At 37.3% G+C, this 18,442-nt stretch overlaps 1 protein-coding gene across 10 annotated transcripts in view; it reads left to right on the top strand.

Annotated features, from left to right (window-relative positions):
* Positions 1 to 18,442, top strand: part of nbeaa (neurobeachin a) — a 130,444-nt gene that overhangs the window by 43,804 nt on the left and 68,198 nt on the right. For all 10 annotated transcript variants that reach the window (XM_084401283.1, XM_084401282.1, XM_084401279.1 and 7 more), the window contains exons 2-5: positions 10,467 to 10,698; positions 12,637 to 12,737; positions 14,787 to 14,882; positions 17,517 to 17,638. In XM_084401283.1, the coding sequence (XP_084257409.1) occupies positions 10,467 to 10,698; positions 12,637 to 12,737; positions 14,787 to 14,882; positions 17,517 to 17,638 (551 nt within the window). The remainder of the gene's footprint in view (positions 1 to 10,466; positions 10,699 to 12,636; positions 12,738 to 14,786; positions 14,883 to 17,516; positions 17,639 to 18,442) is intronic.

The following is an 18,442-nucleotide window of genomic DNA, read 5'->3' as shown; positions in this document are numbered from 1 at the left end:
ACCACTCTGATTTTCTAGTCTCACTGCGGACTTCAAACACTATTAATAACATTGATGCACAATACAGTTTTGTTATGTACCTTAGGCCTGGACCAACACCAAATAAAGACAATATTATGCATGTGAAGGACTGTATCATTACCTCTTGTACTTGTTCCCCTCCACCTCCACCTCCTCTTCCTACTGCACTTTGGTTCTGAGAAGCTCATCTCCTCTGGCGTTAAGTGTTTAATCTGTGATCTCATGTCTTGATTCAGCCTGAACAGCACAATGGGTGCAAATTACCCCAGGCAAACGAATACGTAATTAGCCCTCTCTGCCATGACACTCAGCTGCTCGGGCCTTTGAAGGCCTAGATTAATAATGCAGCCCTTCAATGGACCTTTGTCCCATCCACAGGCTAATGCTCGCTAATGGCTAACCAGCCGTACGCTGGTGTCCTCTCACCTATGACCAGTGTGCACAAGGTGAGCATGCCAGCTTGGATGCACACACTTACTGGATCAATTACTGAATTAATACACCAGATAAACAGATTTCAGACTAGAACATAATAATCAACATGGTCTATCTATTTGTTTTTTGTTTTACTTTGCTTATTTGATATTTTATTTGATATTTACTTTAAATATTGTATATATCTATTTAAAAATGTTTAATATTTATTTTGTGTTTTGTTTGTTTTAAGTTTAAGTTTTTTTATTGTTTGTTGTTGTTGTTGTTGTTGTTGTTGTTTTTTTTGGGGGGGGGGGGGTCCTTCTCTTTTTTTTCTTTTTTTCTTTTTTTTTCTTTTTAGTTTTTACCTCCTAAATAAATATTTTTAAATGTATGTATTTTACTTATGTTTTATAGAAATAAAAGTAAAAAAAAAAAAAAGGTTTTAAAAAAAATTGTTTGTTTTTTTTATTATTTTTTTATTTATTTATGTATTTATTTATTTATTTATTTACAGTTTCTTTACCTCTGAATTGCTCAATTTTACTACTTCTAACATGCATTTTTAAATGTGGAAGGGAAATGCATTGAGCATATGACTCTTTCCCATATGTCTGTTGTCCCTCATTGTCATTCTAGGTGCTTCTGCAGGAAGTTAGTCTCAAGACAAGCGTGTTTGTTTATTATTAAAGCTGTCACTCCACTGACAGCTGTCCTCTCAGCATGGCGTTTCTTGTTTACACACAAATTCTGTATTCCCCGTCTCCGATGATTTATCAACGTTCAAGTTTATTCATTCTGAATGCCTCATTAAATCACCTTCCTCTGGCATCTTTTTATCTCTGAAGTTGCCCGTCCTGCTGAGCTGAAATTATATATTCTTTCCGCAGAGTGCGTCCTACTGGCTCGAAGTCACCAATTTCAGTCATGCCTATCTCTCTAGTCTCTCTCATCGCTCTGTCCCAGCCGTCCAAACATAGATATCGCACATTAGTCTCTTTTGAAATTCTCTTCCCATTTCCAAAAAAGCCTCGTGTGCCACCTACAGTATAAGAACCAGCCAAGGAAAGTCATATATCCCTTGGAGAATTTACATTGAAGGCCTAACCCAGAGAAATGGATTGGTGACCTTTTGTGGCAGGCTTTGATGAAGAGCGGGTGACCTGGTGTGATGAGGCCGTGGCGAGGAAGCCGCAATCTCGAACGCGGCATTATATGAAATAACAAATGCATTCAGCGAGTGGCTAAGAGGGAGAGAGTGTAAAACCGAAACAGCTGCACCGCACAACAGATGGCAAGGCCGCAGTAATCCTTCTAAGATCTCAAGTGCAAGCAATTGAAAACCGCAATGAGAAAAGTGAATCTGAAAATGAGTGGCCTCACAGTGACTGCTCTGCTCTACTGAAGGATATCTCCCAGCCACAGCACAAGTAAACAAACTCCGATAAGACTTCCAGACTAGCAGAAGATAACTCACTCTGATCTGTAATGTTTACAACCTCATTATTTTTTTTTTTGCTTTTCCTACTTTAGAAATACTTGTTGTTTGAACTTGCTCCTCTGCTAGAGCTTCCAAATGGAAAACTGCCAATTTAAGAATGTTGATGCGAGGATTACGGTATGTTTCCGAGATTAGACAGTCCCTTGGTTTTCCATGCTGACATCTTATTATTAAGTGGCACGTCTCTATCATAATTTCATAAAACTGTTTTGATAAAGCGATAGTGCACATAAAAATGTAAATTCTGTCATCATTTACACACTGTCATGGTTTTGAAAAATGTCTCCATGTTATTTTTTAAGTCAGTGATGTTCAGTGTTGTTTTGGACCCCATTGACTTTAATTTAATGGACCGAAACAGTTGAAACATTCTTCAAAATATCTTCCTTTGTGTTGTGCTACTCACAGAAGAAAAAAAAAGTAAATTAATTTTTTTAATTTGAGTGATTTTGTAATGTTTTTGGAACCAGGGTTATTATAGTTAACTAAAACTGCACCAAAACTTTCTATAATTGAAAAAAAAAAGAACTAAATTTTATATATATTTTAGCTAGTTGCCATTTAATTTAACTTGATGTACTAAAATAACTACAACTGAAATAAAATAAATACAAGCTAGGACTATAAATTAATTATTTGAAATGACAGAAACACAACAAAATTACTAAAACATTAACTACAATTAAAATGAAAACTACAATAATATCCCAGTATTACTAAAATAACATCAACTGCTGAGTAATTTCAGGAGTGACCTAAGTGAATGTCAGAGGTATAGTTTTCTCAGTAAGGTCACAGAATCCCCGTCCTCAATCTAACGGCGGGAGACTGCAGCGTTCCAATAAATTAACTTGCATAACTTGCTGTTCTATTTATTTATTTATTTCTTGTCAAACATTCTTAATCACTGCTGCGTTTAAAGATGTTCAGATGTAAATATGCAGTATTTAATTATGTAAATATTAGGATTTGGTTGCTAAATGATTGCTTGATCAATATATTCTAACTCTTAAGTGCATAGATATGGCTTGGATCCCATCTGATGTAAATCTGACTGGGTTGACTGAGTTACATGATGAAATATGTCTTTATTTTTGAGCGATTGTAATACTGAGGCTTGCCTTATGCACTTGAGAGAACATCATTCACTGTCCTGAGAAGCAGTGTGCTTAACAGACCAACTGTGAAGTGAGGCTGTCCCTGCCAGTACCTCAGGCAGTTTATGCCTCTATTCAACAGACCGCAGTGCTAATTGCAGCGGTTGTGTTGTGCTGGGTGTGAGCTGGGACTGTCCTGCCCAAAAGGGTACTGTGTCCAACCCAGTACTGTGTGTGTGTGTAAGTAACATGACAGATGAAAGTCTCCTGCTGTTTAATACATGATATGCTCAAGTCAGTTCCACCTCTTTCGTAAGGTACCGTCACACCACAAAACCTATTACCTTCCATGTTCCTACATGGTGTATGTGATTTACTGATTAGAAAAACAGGATTAAAGATTACTACTCCTCCATCCAAAACTAAGATGGCCTAATCAAATGAAATAGTCCACTTTTATTCCTATTTTGTAGAAACACTACTGTTCAGAATTTTGAAAAAGGCTATTATGTTCACCAAGGCTGCATTTATTTGATCAAAAATACAATGATAATAATAGTAGTATTGTGAAATATTATTAAAATATAAAATAACTGTAAATAAGTGTGTTCTTTTTGAATATATTTTAAAATGTAATTTAATCCTGTGATGACAAAGCTGAATTTTCAGCATCATTACTCCAGTCTTCAGTGTCACATGATCCTTCAGAAATCATTCTAATATGCCGATTTGCTGCTCAAGAAACATGTCTTCTTATTATCAGTGTTAAAAGCAGTCGTGCAGCCTAATATGTTTTTTGAAAACTGCTATTTTTTTGATGAAAAGAAAGTAAAAAAGAACAGCATTTATTTGAAATGGAAATCTTTTATAATGTTACAAATGTCTTTTTTTTCACAAATTAATGAGTCCTTGCTGAGTAAAATGATTCGTTGCTTTTTTACACTTGTCGCAATCCATCCTGTTATTCTTTTTTCAGGGTTACAGAACTGGATCTTCTTCAGATTGAAACTCAAAGAACAAATAGGCTTGTTCACGGTACAACAGCATCCAGAACATATAGGCTTTGTGATGTTTGTATAGAGATGTTAAAGTGGAGGGCTGGTTGAGGGGTGGCTTAGCGATATTTCTCTCTCTCTCTCTCACACACACATCAGATTGCTCTGTGTTTGCGTCATGGTAAAACAATCTTGCAGTAGCTCCAGACCCACATAACTCCTACAGCCGATTTCTCCAGTTGGATATAGTGAGGCCTCTGTTCTTCAGTCTTGATCAGTACCTGCTCTCCTTTCTTCCTGCGATGTCATATATTTAGCATGGTACTCACATTCTCAAAATGGACATGGACTTCATGGTGTATTGTAGAATAGATGGTTGCCAGGAAACCTGATATGTCAGGCATTGTACCATCAGTAATTTTCAGTCCTTCACAGTTGCCCCTTCTATTGTATTTGTCAGCATGTAATCAGAGCTCCTAATTAAAGGCATGATTTGAATTTGTCTGTTCGTCCAGGAAAATTAAGATGTCGAAGTATTAGCTTGTGAGGAGGTGTTGTCCCGTGCTCTAATTGGAATCCTCAATGGAAAAGAGAAATTCAATACGAGGAGAATTAATTCTTCCCATGCAGCTCGCTACCTTAAGGCTTTGGCCTAATTTTGGCTAATGGATTCTGTATGGAGGGAATCAATGCTTGTGAACTGGCCCTGCCTTTGCATGAATGTGTGGGCAAGCACGGATTAGTTCACTTCCAGGCTTTTTGGTCTTCGAATAATTTATTCTGTACCCCTTTAAATACAAATGTTCTCCCAAAAGCCACCCTTCAAACCTCCAACCTAAAGAAAAATTGATCAAGAAATGCACCAACTTTGGAGAGGTTCATCTGTCGCTAACAAGGGGTTTACTCCGTTTATCGTGTTATTGAGTGATTTAGCACTTAAGAACACTTGTGATTCGCTTTATTTTCCCACAGTTGTTTTTCAGCTCTGGAAAAGCCTGTGCAAATCAGATTCTACCCCTTTCATTATTGGGCTTGTGGCTTGTTTCGTTTCGAGAGGAATTAGCCAGCTTCCAAACACAACTGTCTGTCTGGAATGTAATTGATTATGTGGAGTGGGAGTAGAGGAAGAGACCCATGTGGAAAAATAATTTGTTGCTAACTGCTTTAGTGCTTCGCAGAGTGTAATCTCAGACAATGAGTTAGTGTGTTATACATTATGTACTACAGCTGTTATTCTCTGAAGTGAGGGATGGGAATTAGCATTCCCAGTTAGCACGTTTGTCAGAACATATTGTGCCTTATTCTTTTTTTTTAAGTGTATGGTATAGCCATAACCCTAACCCAGCATATATATAACAGTTATGCTGCTTAATATAAATATATATATATATTTTAATAACCTGTGATACTTTTTTCAGGATTCTTTGATTAATTAAAAGTTAAAAAAGAACAGCATTTCAGCATAAGCCTTTTAGAATTGATTTCTGAAGGATCATGTGACACTGAAGTAATGGCTGATGAAAATTCAGCTTTGCATCAGAGAAATAAATGATAATTTAAAGTATATTCAAATAAAACAACATTATTTTAAATTGTAAAAATATTTCACAATATTTTTGCAGGCTTGATGAGCATAAGAGACTTCTTTCAAAAACATTTAAAATAGTAATGTTTCCAAGCTTTTGACCGGTAGACACACTATATATCAGTGTCCTTGGTAAATATGAGCAAAGGCAGCTGTGAAAATAAATCTGCATTGCATATCCTTTTGATCTTTCATTAAAAAATTCACAAAATTCGAACCTTTCATTGAAGTAGAACAATTGAAAGTGGGGGGGAAGCTCACATTATGAACTAAATGTTTTTTCTCTATTTCACTTTGGCCACAATGATTGGCACCCAATTATTGCAATGTCCTTTTCCCAAGATAACAGCTCTTCTTCTAAGAGTCTTTTGAGTTTGGAGAACTCATACATTAAGGGGCTGTTTTTAAATCTAATAGTCTTTCTATTGCCACACAAATACAGCATCATTATAGTGTACAAATATATGTCAGTGTCACTTTTATTTGTATAGCACTATTAAAACAACACATGCTGACCAATGTGCTTTACATCATCTCAGTAAGATAGACAAAATAGTAATAGAATAAAAAGAATAAAAAATTATCATCAAAAGGATGAATAGGCCATGGCAAACAAATTTTCAGCACATTTTGAGTTGATGATCTCAAAGTTCTTCCTGTCTGATACCCCAGATCTGATAAATAAGTCGGTGCAAGGCCATGAAGAGATTTATACACCAATTAAAGAAGTTTAAAATCAATCCTCCTATTTTGTACAGGGAGCCAATGTAAAGAGACCAAGGACGTGATGTGTTCACGGTTCTTAATATTCGTTAATAATCTCGCTGCAGCGTTTTGAGCCTTTTGAACCTATATGATAAACATTTTTTAAGGAATCAGAAATATACTAAATCGCAATGTCTCAGAACATCTGCTGAATTACATTTTCCAGATAAAATCGACACATCGGTCAGAGATTTAGCGTGGCGTGTAACGCATCTGGCTCGGATTGTTTCCTGATCCCATCCGCCATATCTGCCATGATTAACTTAAACAGATAAAGTATGTTCCCACTGTAATAAAACATGAGCGAAGTGGTGAGGAGATTGTGAGCTAATGTGCTGGAGGCTGTACTGCTCTTTCGTCTGATCTCTTTTTACAGCTTCTGCTTTCTGCTGTTGTTTAAAAATAATGTTTGACACCACTGTCAGTGTTCAAGGGTCAAAAAGAAACTCTTATGCTTTCTTTTTGTGTTTGTGCAAGTCTGTTTTATCTCATAAGCATTGTGTGTAGGAGGTAAAAAAGTCTATTCTTGTTATATGAAGTATTCTACTGATTTCACAATAATTTAGTGTGTATGTTTATCAGCTTTATTTTTACATAAAGACTTGTTATTGGACCGCCAATGTCTCTAAATGTTATGGATTTCAACGTGCAAGATCACATGTTCATTTTGTAGCCCTCCTACAAACCATTAGTTTGAAAGCTTAATTGCGTTTTTGGTTGTTCACAAAAAACAACCCCTGGTCTCTCTGGGTTTCAAAGGCAATTATTGACGAGTAAACGTCTCGTAATTAATCATCTATTCACTAAAGGCCACTGGGAGTGATGAACCATGACAAATCAATAGGATTTCATCCCCGCTGTCCTTCTTTTTGCACTGTATGGATTGTAAATAGTTCAATGGGATGATACCGTGGTAACACTTTCCAACTAATCCTGTTTCACCCTCCTGGAGAAAAACAGATCATACCAGTTTAAGAAAGCAGACTGTGTTATCTACCTCAGTCAGACCAGATTTGACCAGCTAGAAACCTATTTATTATCAGAAGCATTCACTAATTATAGCTCACTTCCTCAGCAAGATTCTCATCAGACTGTTTTTCATCACGACAGCAGATGACCTAAAGGAGCAAAATGAACGTAGAAGACAATTTTGTAGTAATGCCGGCTACAGCAACCTTGCGGCACTGAGAATACAATGCAATGCATTCTGACACATTTTGGAACACAGTGATGCGTGAAATCAAATTTGCATAGCTAGGAGCCTTCAAGTACGTGCATAGAGTATTGTTCAGGCTAGTGCATTGCTGTCCAATCCTGCTCCTGCAGGGCCACTATCCAGCTGAGGTTAACTCTAGACCTAATTCAATTCAGCTCAATTCACATTTATTTGCATAGCGCTTTACCCAATACATATCGTTTCAAAGCAGCTTTACTGAAAATGCATGTTTCTACATTACAATTTAGAGGTGTGTGTGTGTCAAAGTAATGTCCATATGTTCAGAAATGTACAGTTCTAAGATAATACAAATCATGTAGTTAGCTAACATCACGTATTCATTTAGGCAGAAACGATGATCTCAATAAAGCAGTCATTACAAGTTGTGATTAAAATATATAGAACATTTGGCAGTTGTGCATGTTGATTAAACGCACCTGAACCAGCTAATTAAAGGTTGAGTTCACCCAAAAAAAGAAAAAATTGTCATCAATTACTCACCCTCATGTCTTTCTAAACTTTCATTCATCCTTGAAACACAAATGAAGATATGTTTAATGAAATCTGAGAGCTTTCTGTTCCTCCATTGACGGTCCACACAACTACCACTTTGTTGAACGCGAGTTGATGAATGTTTAAATGTGAATAACAGCTTAAATTAAATCTGTTCATCATATAAAGCGATCGTGTTTTACAATCTCTTTATGAACTTTAAGTGTACAAGTGGTAGTTGCATGGACTGTCAATGGAGAGACAGAAAGCTTTCAGATTTCATTCAAATATCTTATTTCGAAAGTTTTACGGGTGTGAAACGACATGAAGGTGAGTAAATGATGACAGAATTACATTTTTGGGGTGAACTAACCCTTTAAGGCCTTTAGGATCACAAGAAACTTCCAGGCATGTGTGTTGGAGCTAAAATCTGCAGGAAAGTGGCCCTCCAAAAGCAGGATTGGACACCCCTGTGCCAGTATTGAGTAGGTTATCCTGATTATCTGAATTAAATTGAAGACCTTATTTAATGGTTGCAAAGTCATGTTTAAGGTCCTCACATGGATATTACAAATAATCAAGGTGAGTGGCATGGACAAATTACACATGCTAAGGTTATCGACGGCCCAATTACAAAATGTTCTAAAGCTCCAGAGCATTCCCAATTTGACTGTATCAGACAAAGAGTGAAAATCAATAGTTTTCCCAGCACCTCGCCTTCTCTACGCTCTCTTTCTCACCAAAATGTGATTTTCAGGAATTTCAGCCTTTATTTTCCAAATCACCTGCTAGGTTTGGAGTTTGCATGGCCAAAAGCTGGCCAATTTCATGCCTGTTGAACTCCAAGACTGATGCCATTGATTATTGTTTGCTGCAGAGCAGGAACAATCTCTGATTGGTTTGTCCATTCCTCTCCTTTCCAGTGTGTTGTTTGAGTCATAGAGGGCAAGCGTGTGCGTGAGGTCATTGTGTTCTTTCTACCCCAGAATTAAATGACCCTCTCAAATCTAAATCATTATTTATCAGACAGAGTGCTGCTCTCTACGGTAGCAACCTCAAAACTGCTCCTTTTTTCTCTATATATTATTTGTTTCCTTTGCTTTTTCCCTTATTCACTTCACTTGCACAAACTTTCCAATTCCCTTTTCTGTTCAAATTAATGTATTCTCTAATTGCATTATTTTTATGTCCTTATTACATTGCTGTGACCATCTCATCCACCTTGTGTCCTACGTCAATCTTACCAACACCTGTCGAATCAGATCACTGAATAATTGAATTAAACTGAGCTGAATAATGACGCTACTGTATATTGTCTTCTGTAGAGCTGCTTTAAAGGTCAAATTTAAGTTGTAACTATAATTCAAATTATTTTAATTGGAAGTTTGGAACACTGATGTTGTTTTTCCTTTCCATTACTGTAAAGCTGCTTTGAAGCAATCTGCATTGCATAATAATGCTATATAAATATACTTGACCTACTCCCATCCAATTTATTAATTTGTTTATGTGTTTAGTTAGTAGTTTGTCATCATAATTCTTTTTTTTTTTTAATGAAAGTTTGTCAATATTGCATTTATTAATTTTAGACAATTTTACTCTGACATTAAACATTTTAAATTACTTTTTTTTTTGCAGTAATATATATTACCATATTAAGTTGCCAGCCAGCGGCAATTTTTTTTCAATCATATTCACAAAATGTTCATGGCCCCCAGATTATTTTGTTGTATGAATATGTGAGCAGTCATATCAAAAGAAAGAACAGAGCCTCTGCTAAAGCTTCATAATTCTACCTTCATTATTTTTTTTAAATCAACACTTGAATATTTCATTTAAAAAACAACAACAACAACATTTCGAATAAAAATCAGAGAAAACTCTGTCCGGATAGGATTCAGAATGATAATCAAAACATAGACTCAGTATAGATCGCGTACATCAACTATTTCATCAAACTTTTCACAGTCCTGTACCTCTTCCTGGGTTCGACATTTTTTCTCTATAACGTTAGACGTTTTGATTTATATATTGTTGAATGTTTGATGATCACTTCAGCTTACTTATCCACTCCTGATTCACGCAGATCGTTTTCTTTGCTTGATTTTGGATCCAGAGAAAAAAAAATCTGTAATAGCGCCCCCTACCGTAACAGTGAAAACATGGTCGATTGCTGGAAAACTTGTCAAAGGTGGGGGGGTGTTGTCATAAATGAGAGAAAATCAATGGCATGAAAAGAGTTAACAGTAAAATTATCACCATGATGTGCATTTTTCTTCATCATTATGGTGGAAAATATACAATGAGCATATCCTCAGTGATTTCATTTGAGAATAATCCTGGCTCTCTCTCTCTCTCTCTCTCTCTCTCTCTTTCTCAGCTGGTGGGTGGAGAGTTTGACCTGGAGATGAACTTCATCATCCAGGATGCCGAAAGCATCGCCTGCATGGTGGAGCTGCTGGAGCACTGTGACGTCACCTGCCAGGCGGAGATCTGGAGCATGTTCACAGCGATCCTGCGGAAGAGCGTTCGCAACCTACAGACCAGCACAGAGGTGGGGCTCATCCAGCAGGTGCTGCAGAAGATGAGCTCCGTCGACGACATGATTGCTGGTGAGCGCTGAAGGAAAGCGTAGAGTGCAGGATCCAAACTTGACATGAAAAGTTCGAAGTCAATGTCTGGCTTGTACATTCAAATAAACGGTTATAGATAAAGAGAAAATGTCTGGCCAATGCCCTCAATAGGTGGGATAACCAGAAACGCTGTCCTGGGAGCATTGAAAAAAAGTATATATTTAATAATAATAATAATAATATTGTTATTATTATTATTATTATTATTATTATTATTATTATTAATAATAATAATAAAATAAACATCATAATAATAAGGCATTTATATAATAATAACTTTCATCATCATTATATTATAATTATATAATACTACTAATAATAAATAAAAGTAAACATTAGTTTGCAGTATTGCAGCATCTTTTTGTGGTTTTGGTTCTTTGCAAAATAAATGCCTTATAATAAAAATAATAATTATTATTTGTTATTAATTATTATTATTATTGATGCTGCTACTACTACTACTAAATTATATTAAAATAAACAACAACAACAATAATAATAAGGCAATTTTTATATTATATATTATAATTTATATAATGTAATAATAATTACCATCATAATTATATTATAAGTATTATATTATAATAATAAAAATAAACATTTGGTTAAACTTTTGGTGGTTTTGGTTCTGTGTGGAAAAATAACTTTTTATTATCATCATCATCATTATTAGTATTATCATTATTATTATTATTGATAATAATAGCATTGTTAGTATCCATAATAAAATAAGCATTGTTTTGCAGTATCTTTTGGTGGTTTTGGTTCTGTGTGAAAGATTATTAGTACTATTATTTTTATTGATAATAACTGATAATAATGAATTTGTTAATTCCTAATAAATTCATAATGATTATAATAAATTAATACTAATAATGAATTCATAATAAAATAAACATTATTTTGCAGTATTGCAGCATTTGGATTTTGGTTCTGTGTGTGATCTTGTAAGTGTGCAGTGATTTTAAGTGAATTGTTCCCCACCATTCTTATTCCTGTTTAAAACTGTTTATGTCATGTCTATGTAAACTCACCTTTTTGTGGTAAATAGCAGTGTAAAGACCCCACATTTTGTTGTGGGCCCTCGTGTCTATTGTTTACACCAGTGCCTTCGGTTCAAAAACTTCAGTCAAATGAAAATCCAATTCACCGAAGAGAAAAGAATCAGTAATGTCTGTGATAATCTTTGTTGTATCACATGCTTGTCCATATGTTCCAATCCTCTATGATTTGGCTCCGTTACGTTTCAGAAAAACAGGTTCCACTGTCTCGCTAAACCCCTCATTGTGCATTCTGCGTCCAATATTTCTGTGTAATTACGATCAGTGGACCATGGCCGTCGTTTATTGCAGGGGTAATGTGTAAAATTGGCTCTGTGAACACATTTGGGAGAAAGCTTCTCTCTAACTGTTCTTTAGACAGATCCGCGTGTTAGAAAATTCCACTGCTAATCAGACAATTAGTTCTTATGCGCTTCCAGCTTCTGTCCTTTTTTGACCAAATTTGTGGCCTTTGAGTGAATGGCGTGTAACTGGGTTATTTTGAAAATCAAATTACAATGATATTAAGCCACGACAAACATCACTGCTAAGGGGTTGTTATTTTTCTCGAAATTAGATTATTTCATGTCTCGCGCAACGTTTTAAAGAGCTTCTAAATTCATAACGCAGATGTTTCGCAAATTACATCAGCAGAGGGTTTGACACCGAGCCATAACAGCCGATATGTGAATGAATAGACTTGGGTTTCCATGCCGTTGAGAGCCACGATCTCAGGAGAACTTGCTGTAGATAATGTTCCAGCAGAAAGATAACGATTGGCTTCTTGCCCCCCGAGTGACATCATCCTCATGAGTCTGCAATTCTGTTGCACCGATAATGCTGAGTCATTTCATTCTCTTCTTTCTGTCTTTCTCAGATCTCCTAGTGGACATGCTGGGGGTTTTGGCCAGCTATAGTATCACAGTGAAGGAACTGAAGCTGTTATTCAGCATGCTGAGGGGGGACGGAGGCATGTGGGTGAGTTTTCTTGCCCCTTTTACACTTACTGGATGCCGTTCAGTTTCAGTGGCCACTGAAAGCAGCTAACTTCTAATGTTCTGGACTTCTTCATTCACGATAGAGGCGGTTGGAGTTATGAGGTTTGACAGACATTATGAAGATCCTATAGGGATATGAGGTTTAGTCAAAAGCTCTTTTTAAACTTTTCATTGGTTAAAGGTCCCCTGAAATCAAAATGTACGTTTTTTTTAGCTTTAAGTATGAATATGTTAGCCTTAAGGTTATGAATAAGATGGTGTGTTCCAAAACAATGACAAGATTTGCATTTAGGAGATATAAGCATTCAAAACTTAGTCTCGCACTTCCGCTAAAATGGATCACGGATTTTTAGGATTTTCAGCTTCTCATCGCATCTTCTGTCCAATCAAATGCTTTCTAGAATCGAAAGCGTCCCGGTCCCTATGCTATAAATACCTCTGACACGTCACTGAGCGATATGGGTTGGAGATGTGTGTTCGGTTGCTCAAACGCTCGAGTTTTATTCCGTTTTCCAAATGTACGTTGGTTAAGAATGAAATGGCTAGAATTAATTCACACATCTACTATTGAATCCAGAGCATCATCAGCGCTCTGATTCGCTTCCATGGTGCTGGCAAGTACGACTTGCAGTCTGTGAGGTAAACTAAACGCTATTGGCTATTTGAAAAGGGGGCGGAGCCATTCAATATATCCCGCCTAAAGGCGGGCGAACACGTGCGATTTTTGCTGTTTTTACAAGCTCGCAGATTATTTTTTTCACTTGGGAGAAATCGAGTGGAATCGGTGATGCTCGCATGGTCGCGGCTCGCAGCGTGTGAGAGGAATTACGAGCCGAGCCGAGCACGTTACGAGCACCTCCCGATAACTTTTAAACATGTTTAAAAAATTCGGGGAGTCGGCCCGATTTTCACCAGCTGTCCCCCAAATCATACACAACGTCGATGGGGCTATACCTCAGTGGCAGCAACCATACAGCGTGCACATACTGTCTCATACACACATACACACACACACACACACACACACACATACATACATACACGCATGCATACACACACACACACACACACACACACACACACACTTTTTTCTCTCTCTCTCTCTCTCTCTCTCTCTCTCTCTCTCTCTCTCTCTCTCTCAAGTTTTTATGTTGAAAGGAATGGCTACTGTTCTCTGCTTTTCAACAAGTCATTTGCACACACATTTCTGTCATTTTTCTATCTGAAACTTTGCCTGCATGCAATACATTGACGGTCTCTGTGTTTAGCGCGGAAGCTCACGTGATTGCTGCCGGATAAAATTTGTGCAGGACAGTCGTGCCGTGTACCAGCTGCTTTGACGCGATTATCAGTTAAACTGACTCGCAACGTGTGCAATATCTCACGACCTCCCGAGTGTCCGAACTCGCACCGTGTACGCCCGCCCTTAGCTTCCTGTTTCAGTGGAAATTACATCAACGCATCATACAAAGCTGCGCGTTCCAAGGCACTTCAGTGGGCCTTTAATTATTAATGATTCATGAAAAAAAATGGCTGCTATAAATTTTATTTGTTATAGGGTTAATAACTTGTGACCGTAAAGATTGGGATGAAGATTGGGAATCAAACTATGAATGTTAAAATATGTTCTTAAAAGTCATAAAAATCTGATATGTGCAGATCATTAGCCAGCTCCCTTTAGAGACTTCCAAGCCCAGCCAACGATCTCCTGTCCGCCAGTCCTCTCCACGGACACATCTGTTTGAGGTTGCCTACGAATCGATTTTCAACTGTGCTGCCGTGGTTAAGACTGATGGACAGGCTATTGATTGGCTGAATTAGAGGTGGGGGGTTTTTTGGGTCGTTTACTCGTTGATGATGGTTACCATTAATTATTTTATTTCTTTTTTGACTGTCATGAACATATACATCTTTTCCTCCGTTGTCAAAGTCTTCTCTCATTATAATTTCCTTTCATCACTCTCTCTCTCTCACTAATTACAATGTTCTCTTAATTGTTCTCTTCCTTCTTGTGTCCTGTTTCCCTTAGCCAAGACACGCCATTAAGCTCCTATCAGTGCTGAATCAGATGCCTCAGCGGCACGGCCCTGACACCTTCTTCAACTTCCCAGGACGCAGTGCGGCGGTGAGACTCTCCCACTCCTTTTACAATAAAGCTTTTGTAGAATCATTCCAGACATTATAAATGTTAGCATGAGACTAGTGTGTTATGATTATAAAACACCAACTACAAAAACAACAACAACAATAATAACTTATCATGCTGTTTATTTCTTAGGGAATATTTTACCTTTTTTTTTCTAAACTACACTTTCCTTACCCAGGTTAATATGCAGGGACTATACTATACTATATGTATACACTTCTTTACACTACTGTACAAAATCAGTAAGATTTTTTTTTTTATAAATTGATATATTTGTTCAACAAGGATCCATTATTTGATCAAAAGTGACAGTAAAGACATTTATAATGTTACAAAAGTTTTATATTTCAAATAAATGCTGTTCTTTTGAACTTTCAACACGGTTTTCAACATTGATAATAATAAGAAATGTTTTTTTGATCACCAAATCAACAATTGCGATTGCGATATAATAAACAAATGGTTTCATGAGTCAACTTGCTTGGTTCTCAAGGAAAATAAATGCACACACAGATAAGTGATAATCTGCCTAAAGAAAAAAGTTCTTTAGTCAAGAGCAGTGAGTGTTTTTCTCTGTTCTCTTTGTTCTTTGATTAACTTTAACGACAGATATAATTAGTGGCTGCTGTGTACTGTCCCTTTAAGACCAGTCGCTCCTGTCAGAGACGCGGATCTCACACGCGCCTCATTCTCTCACGAGTCACAACTCTTCACGTTCATCATAAGACTACTCTTATGTTATGAAGATACTCGACAAAAATACATTTTGGCATAATTGACCCTTCGCTAAGCCCCGCCCTCCTTAGTTACTGTTGCTACGCCTGTCAAGCTTTTGCGCCTGGCACGTCTATTACAGTATGTATGCACCGGTTTCAGACATTCCCAAGGAGATAATTAGTCATTTTTGGCGAACAGGTGAATATCTGAGAGAGCAAGACAAAAGGGACTGCAGTATGCATTCGAGGGATATATCCACGACATAATATGCAAACTATTAGAGAATAATTTCATCAAAATTGAAGCTAAAGCCTAGATCGTTAGGTCCCAGCGCAAGCAGCAGACGCCTCATACGCTGACCATTCAAATGGGAAACACACAAATTGAGGAACAGCTATGTGCATGCACAGCAGGGTGAGTGAAATTTGAAAATCTAATATTTATAAATCAAACAGCTTATCCATAAGTATTGTGGAATAAACACAAGACATTAGCCTGACCACTTTGCAATGATAACATTCTCCCGCTTATATTTTTAGTGCGCCAGGCTACTGCTCACACGTCGTGGGTCACATAAGTGACTAACGTTACTGTTATGAACTGATTAAGTTTGCATACCAACCTTTTCCTTGGAGATCTCCGGCAAGCCCCCTGATGTTCCCTCCTTTTACTAACTACCTTTTACTTATACTAGAACTAACACCGGGAGAGTCGCGATCGGATTGGGGTACTAGTTTAGCCGTCGATTAACAAAATGCTGAAATATATTTTTAAGTAACGTTAAGTTATGTCAGTGAGCCTCCGTCTTGCCTTTAATCACACTGCTTGATCCACGAGCTGGACAATAACTTTATTCTAGAGCTGCTATAAAGCCAAAACACTTTACTTTTAATTTCCTATTATCAATGTAAAGCTGCTTTGGAACAATCTACATTGTTAAAAACGCTATATAAATAAAGATGACGCCCGGCATTTCTCCCCTTGGGTTTTAGGTTTCGGGAAGGGAACAAAATCCACCACCCCGTCCAAACTTTTAGGATATGCACAATTTTTACGCATAACGCTTGGGCATGTTTCAATCGCTCGAAAGCTTGCCAGACCTCCCGCGCCTAGTTACGGTTGCTAAGCCATGATTGGCCAGTGGCGGTTTTCGGGCGTGGCTTAGCGAAGGGTCAATTGTGTGTGTTATTGTTCGTTCAAGCTCGAAAGAGAACTGTATTTTGGCATGCTGTTTTGTGCGCACGCACGATATTAGCGCGAGTCTTTCTGTGTGTCAGTCAGGACATTCACAGGCAGCGCGTTCATTTTTGTCTTATCGCGCATGAATGGTTTAAAAGCATTTGCTTGAATAAGAGCGGGATCATGTAACACTAGCCAAAGGATGGCAAAATGCTGCGTTAACAGCGCTAGTTTGTTTATTTAATATAAAATCGCAGCATTTTGCATCATATAATCGCGTAGTCTTGACATCGCGATTGCGATATGATTAAGTTAATCGTGCAGCACTAATTTAAATTATGTAAATGTTAAATAATGAATAATTATTAATATAAAATCATTTTTATTGAATCATATTCATGTTACAAATAGAAGCTTCACATTTCCAACTACAGACTTCCACTGTAAAGTGTGTAAATGTTTTTCTTTGTTTCGTACAAACTGAGAAATGAGTTATCTCAAATGATCTGAAAATATTGTCCGTGGTAATCAACACTACACCACAGATGCTGTTATTAGAGTGCAAATTGTATGTAATTGTATGTATTAAATACCATCTTACCAAGGTCAAATTTGTACAAAATGGTCAGTTGATTATATGCCAGCTTGTTCTGCAAATGCTGTTTTAATTGTGCAAGTATGCAGCTTCTAATTCCCTTGTGTTTTGCCCCCCGGCAGGCCATTGCTTTGCCGCCCATTGCTAAGTGGCCTTACCAGAACGGATTCACTCTCAACACTTGGTTCCGAATGGACCCACTCAATAATATCAATGTAGACAAGGATAAACCATACTTATACTGGTGAGTATGATGTGTATGCTACATTAAGGAAGAGCAGAGGTACTAGTATGGCTTAATGCTGACCAGTCGTCAGTCATTATAATGTAAATGCCAAGACTGCAGAAGCTCTGAGCGACTTAGACCTACACCTGTGAGCCACAAGATTCTCAGCGTGGTAGAAACGGGAGATCTGTGCATAGGAAATATTATATTACCATTTCTGTTTGAAGTGGTAAGTGTCTCTACAGGGCTGGCCCACAAGAAGAGACTGCTAATTTAGGAGTGATGAGCCCTGCCCTATTTTCCAGTTACCAAAAAAAGCCTGCCGTACCAGAGGGCAAACTAGAGAAATGCACAAAATTCCTAAATGTCATAAGAGAATGTCTGAAGAACCTCTGGTTGTTTTTTTAGAAACCAGTAGCGTAAACTGAAGATGCCTTGCAGAGTAACTCTGAGGATCCTTGTTAGTTTTGACCTTTAGTTTAATGTCAGTGCTAAGTTAAAAGGCCTATATTCTACACTTCTGTAGCATTTTATTCTTTAGTCTGGGTTTAATGTTACTCGTGTTTTCTTGCACAAAAGCATTGGTAATCCCCTTCAAGATACCCTGAAGGACCTATAGTACTTGTGGAGTGCAGTTCCCATTATGCTTGGTGTCAAGAGAACAGATGGGATGATCTGTCGATGCACTGTATCGAAGGCTGCAGAATGAGTTACAGTAGTATACAGTTATAATTTAATTTTACATGATCATTTCCTGTAGCTCAACTGATAGAGTGTGCCACTAACAGTGCCAAGGTCACGATTTTGATTCCAAGAAAAGAG

The sequence above is a fragment of the Rutilus rutilus genome (genome assembly GCF_951802725.1).
Source record: "Rutilus rutilus genome assembly, chromosome: 25".
NCBI lineage: Eukaryota > Metazoa > Chordata > Actinopteri > Cypriniformes > Leuciscidae > Rutilus > Rutilus rutilus.
Note: the sequence above shows the minus strand (reverse complement) of the source record. Positions and strands in the feature narration are given on the sequence as shown.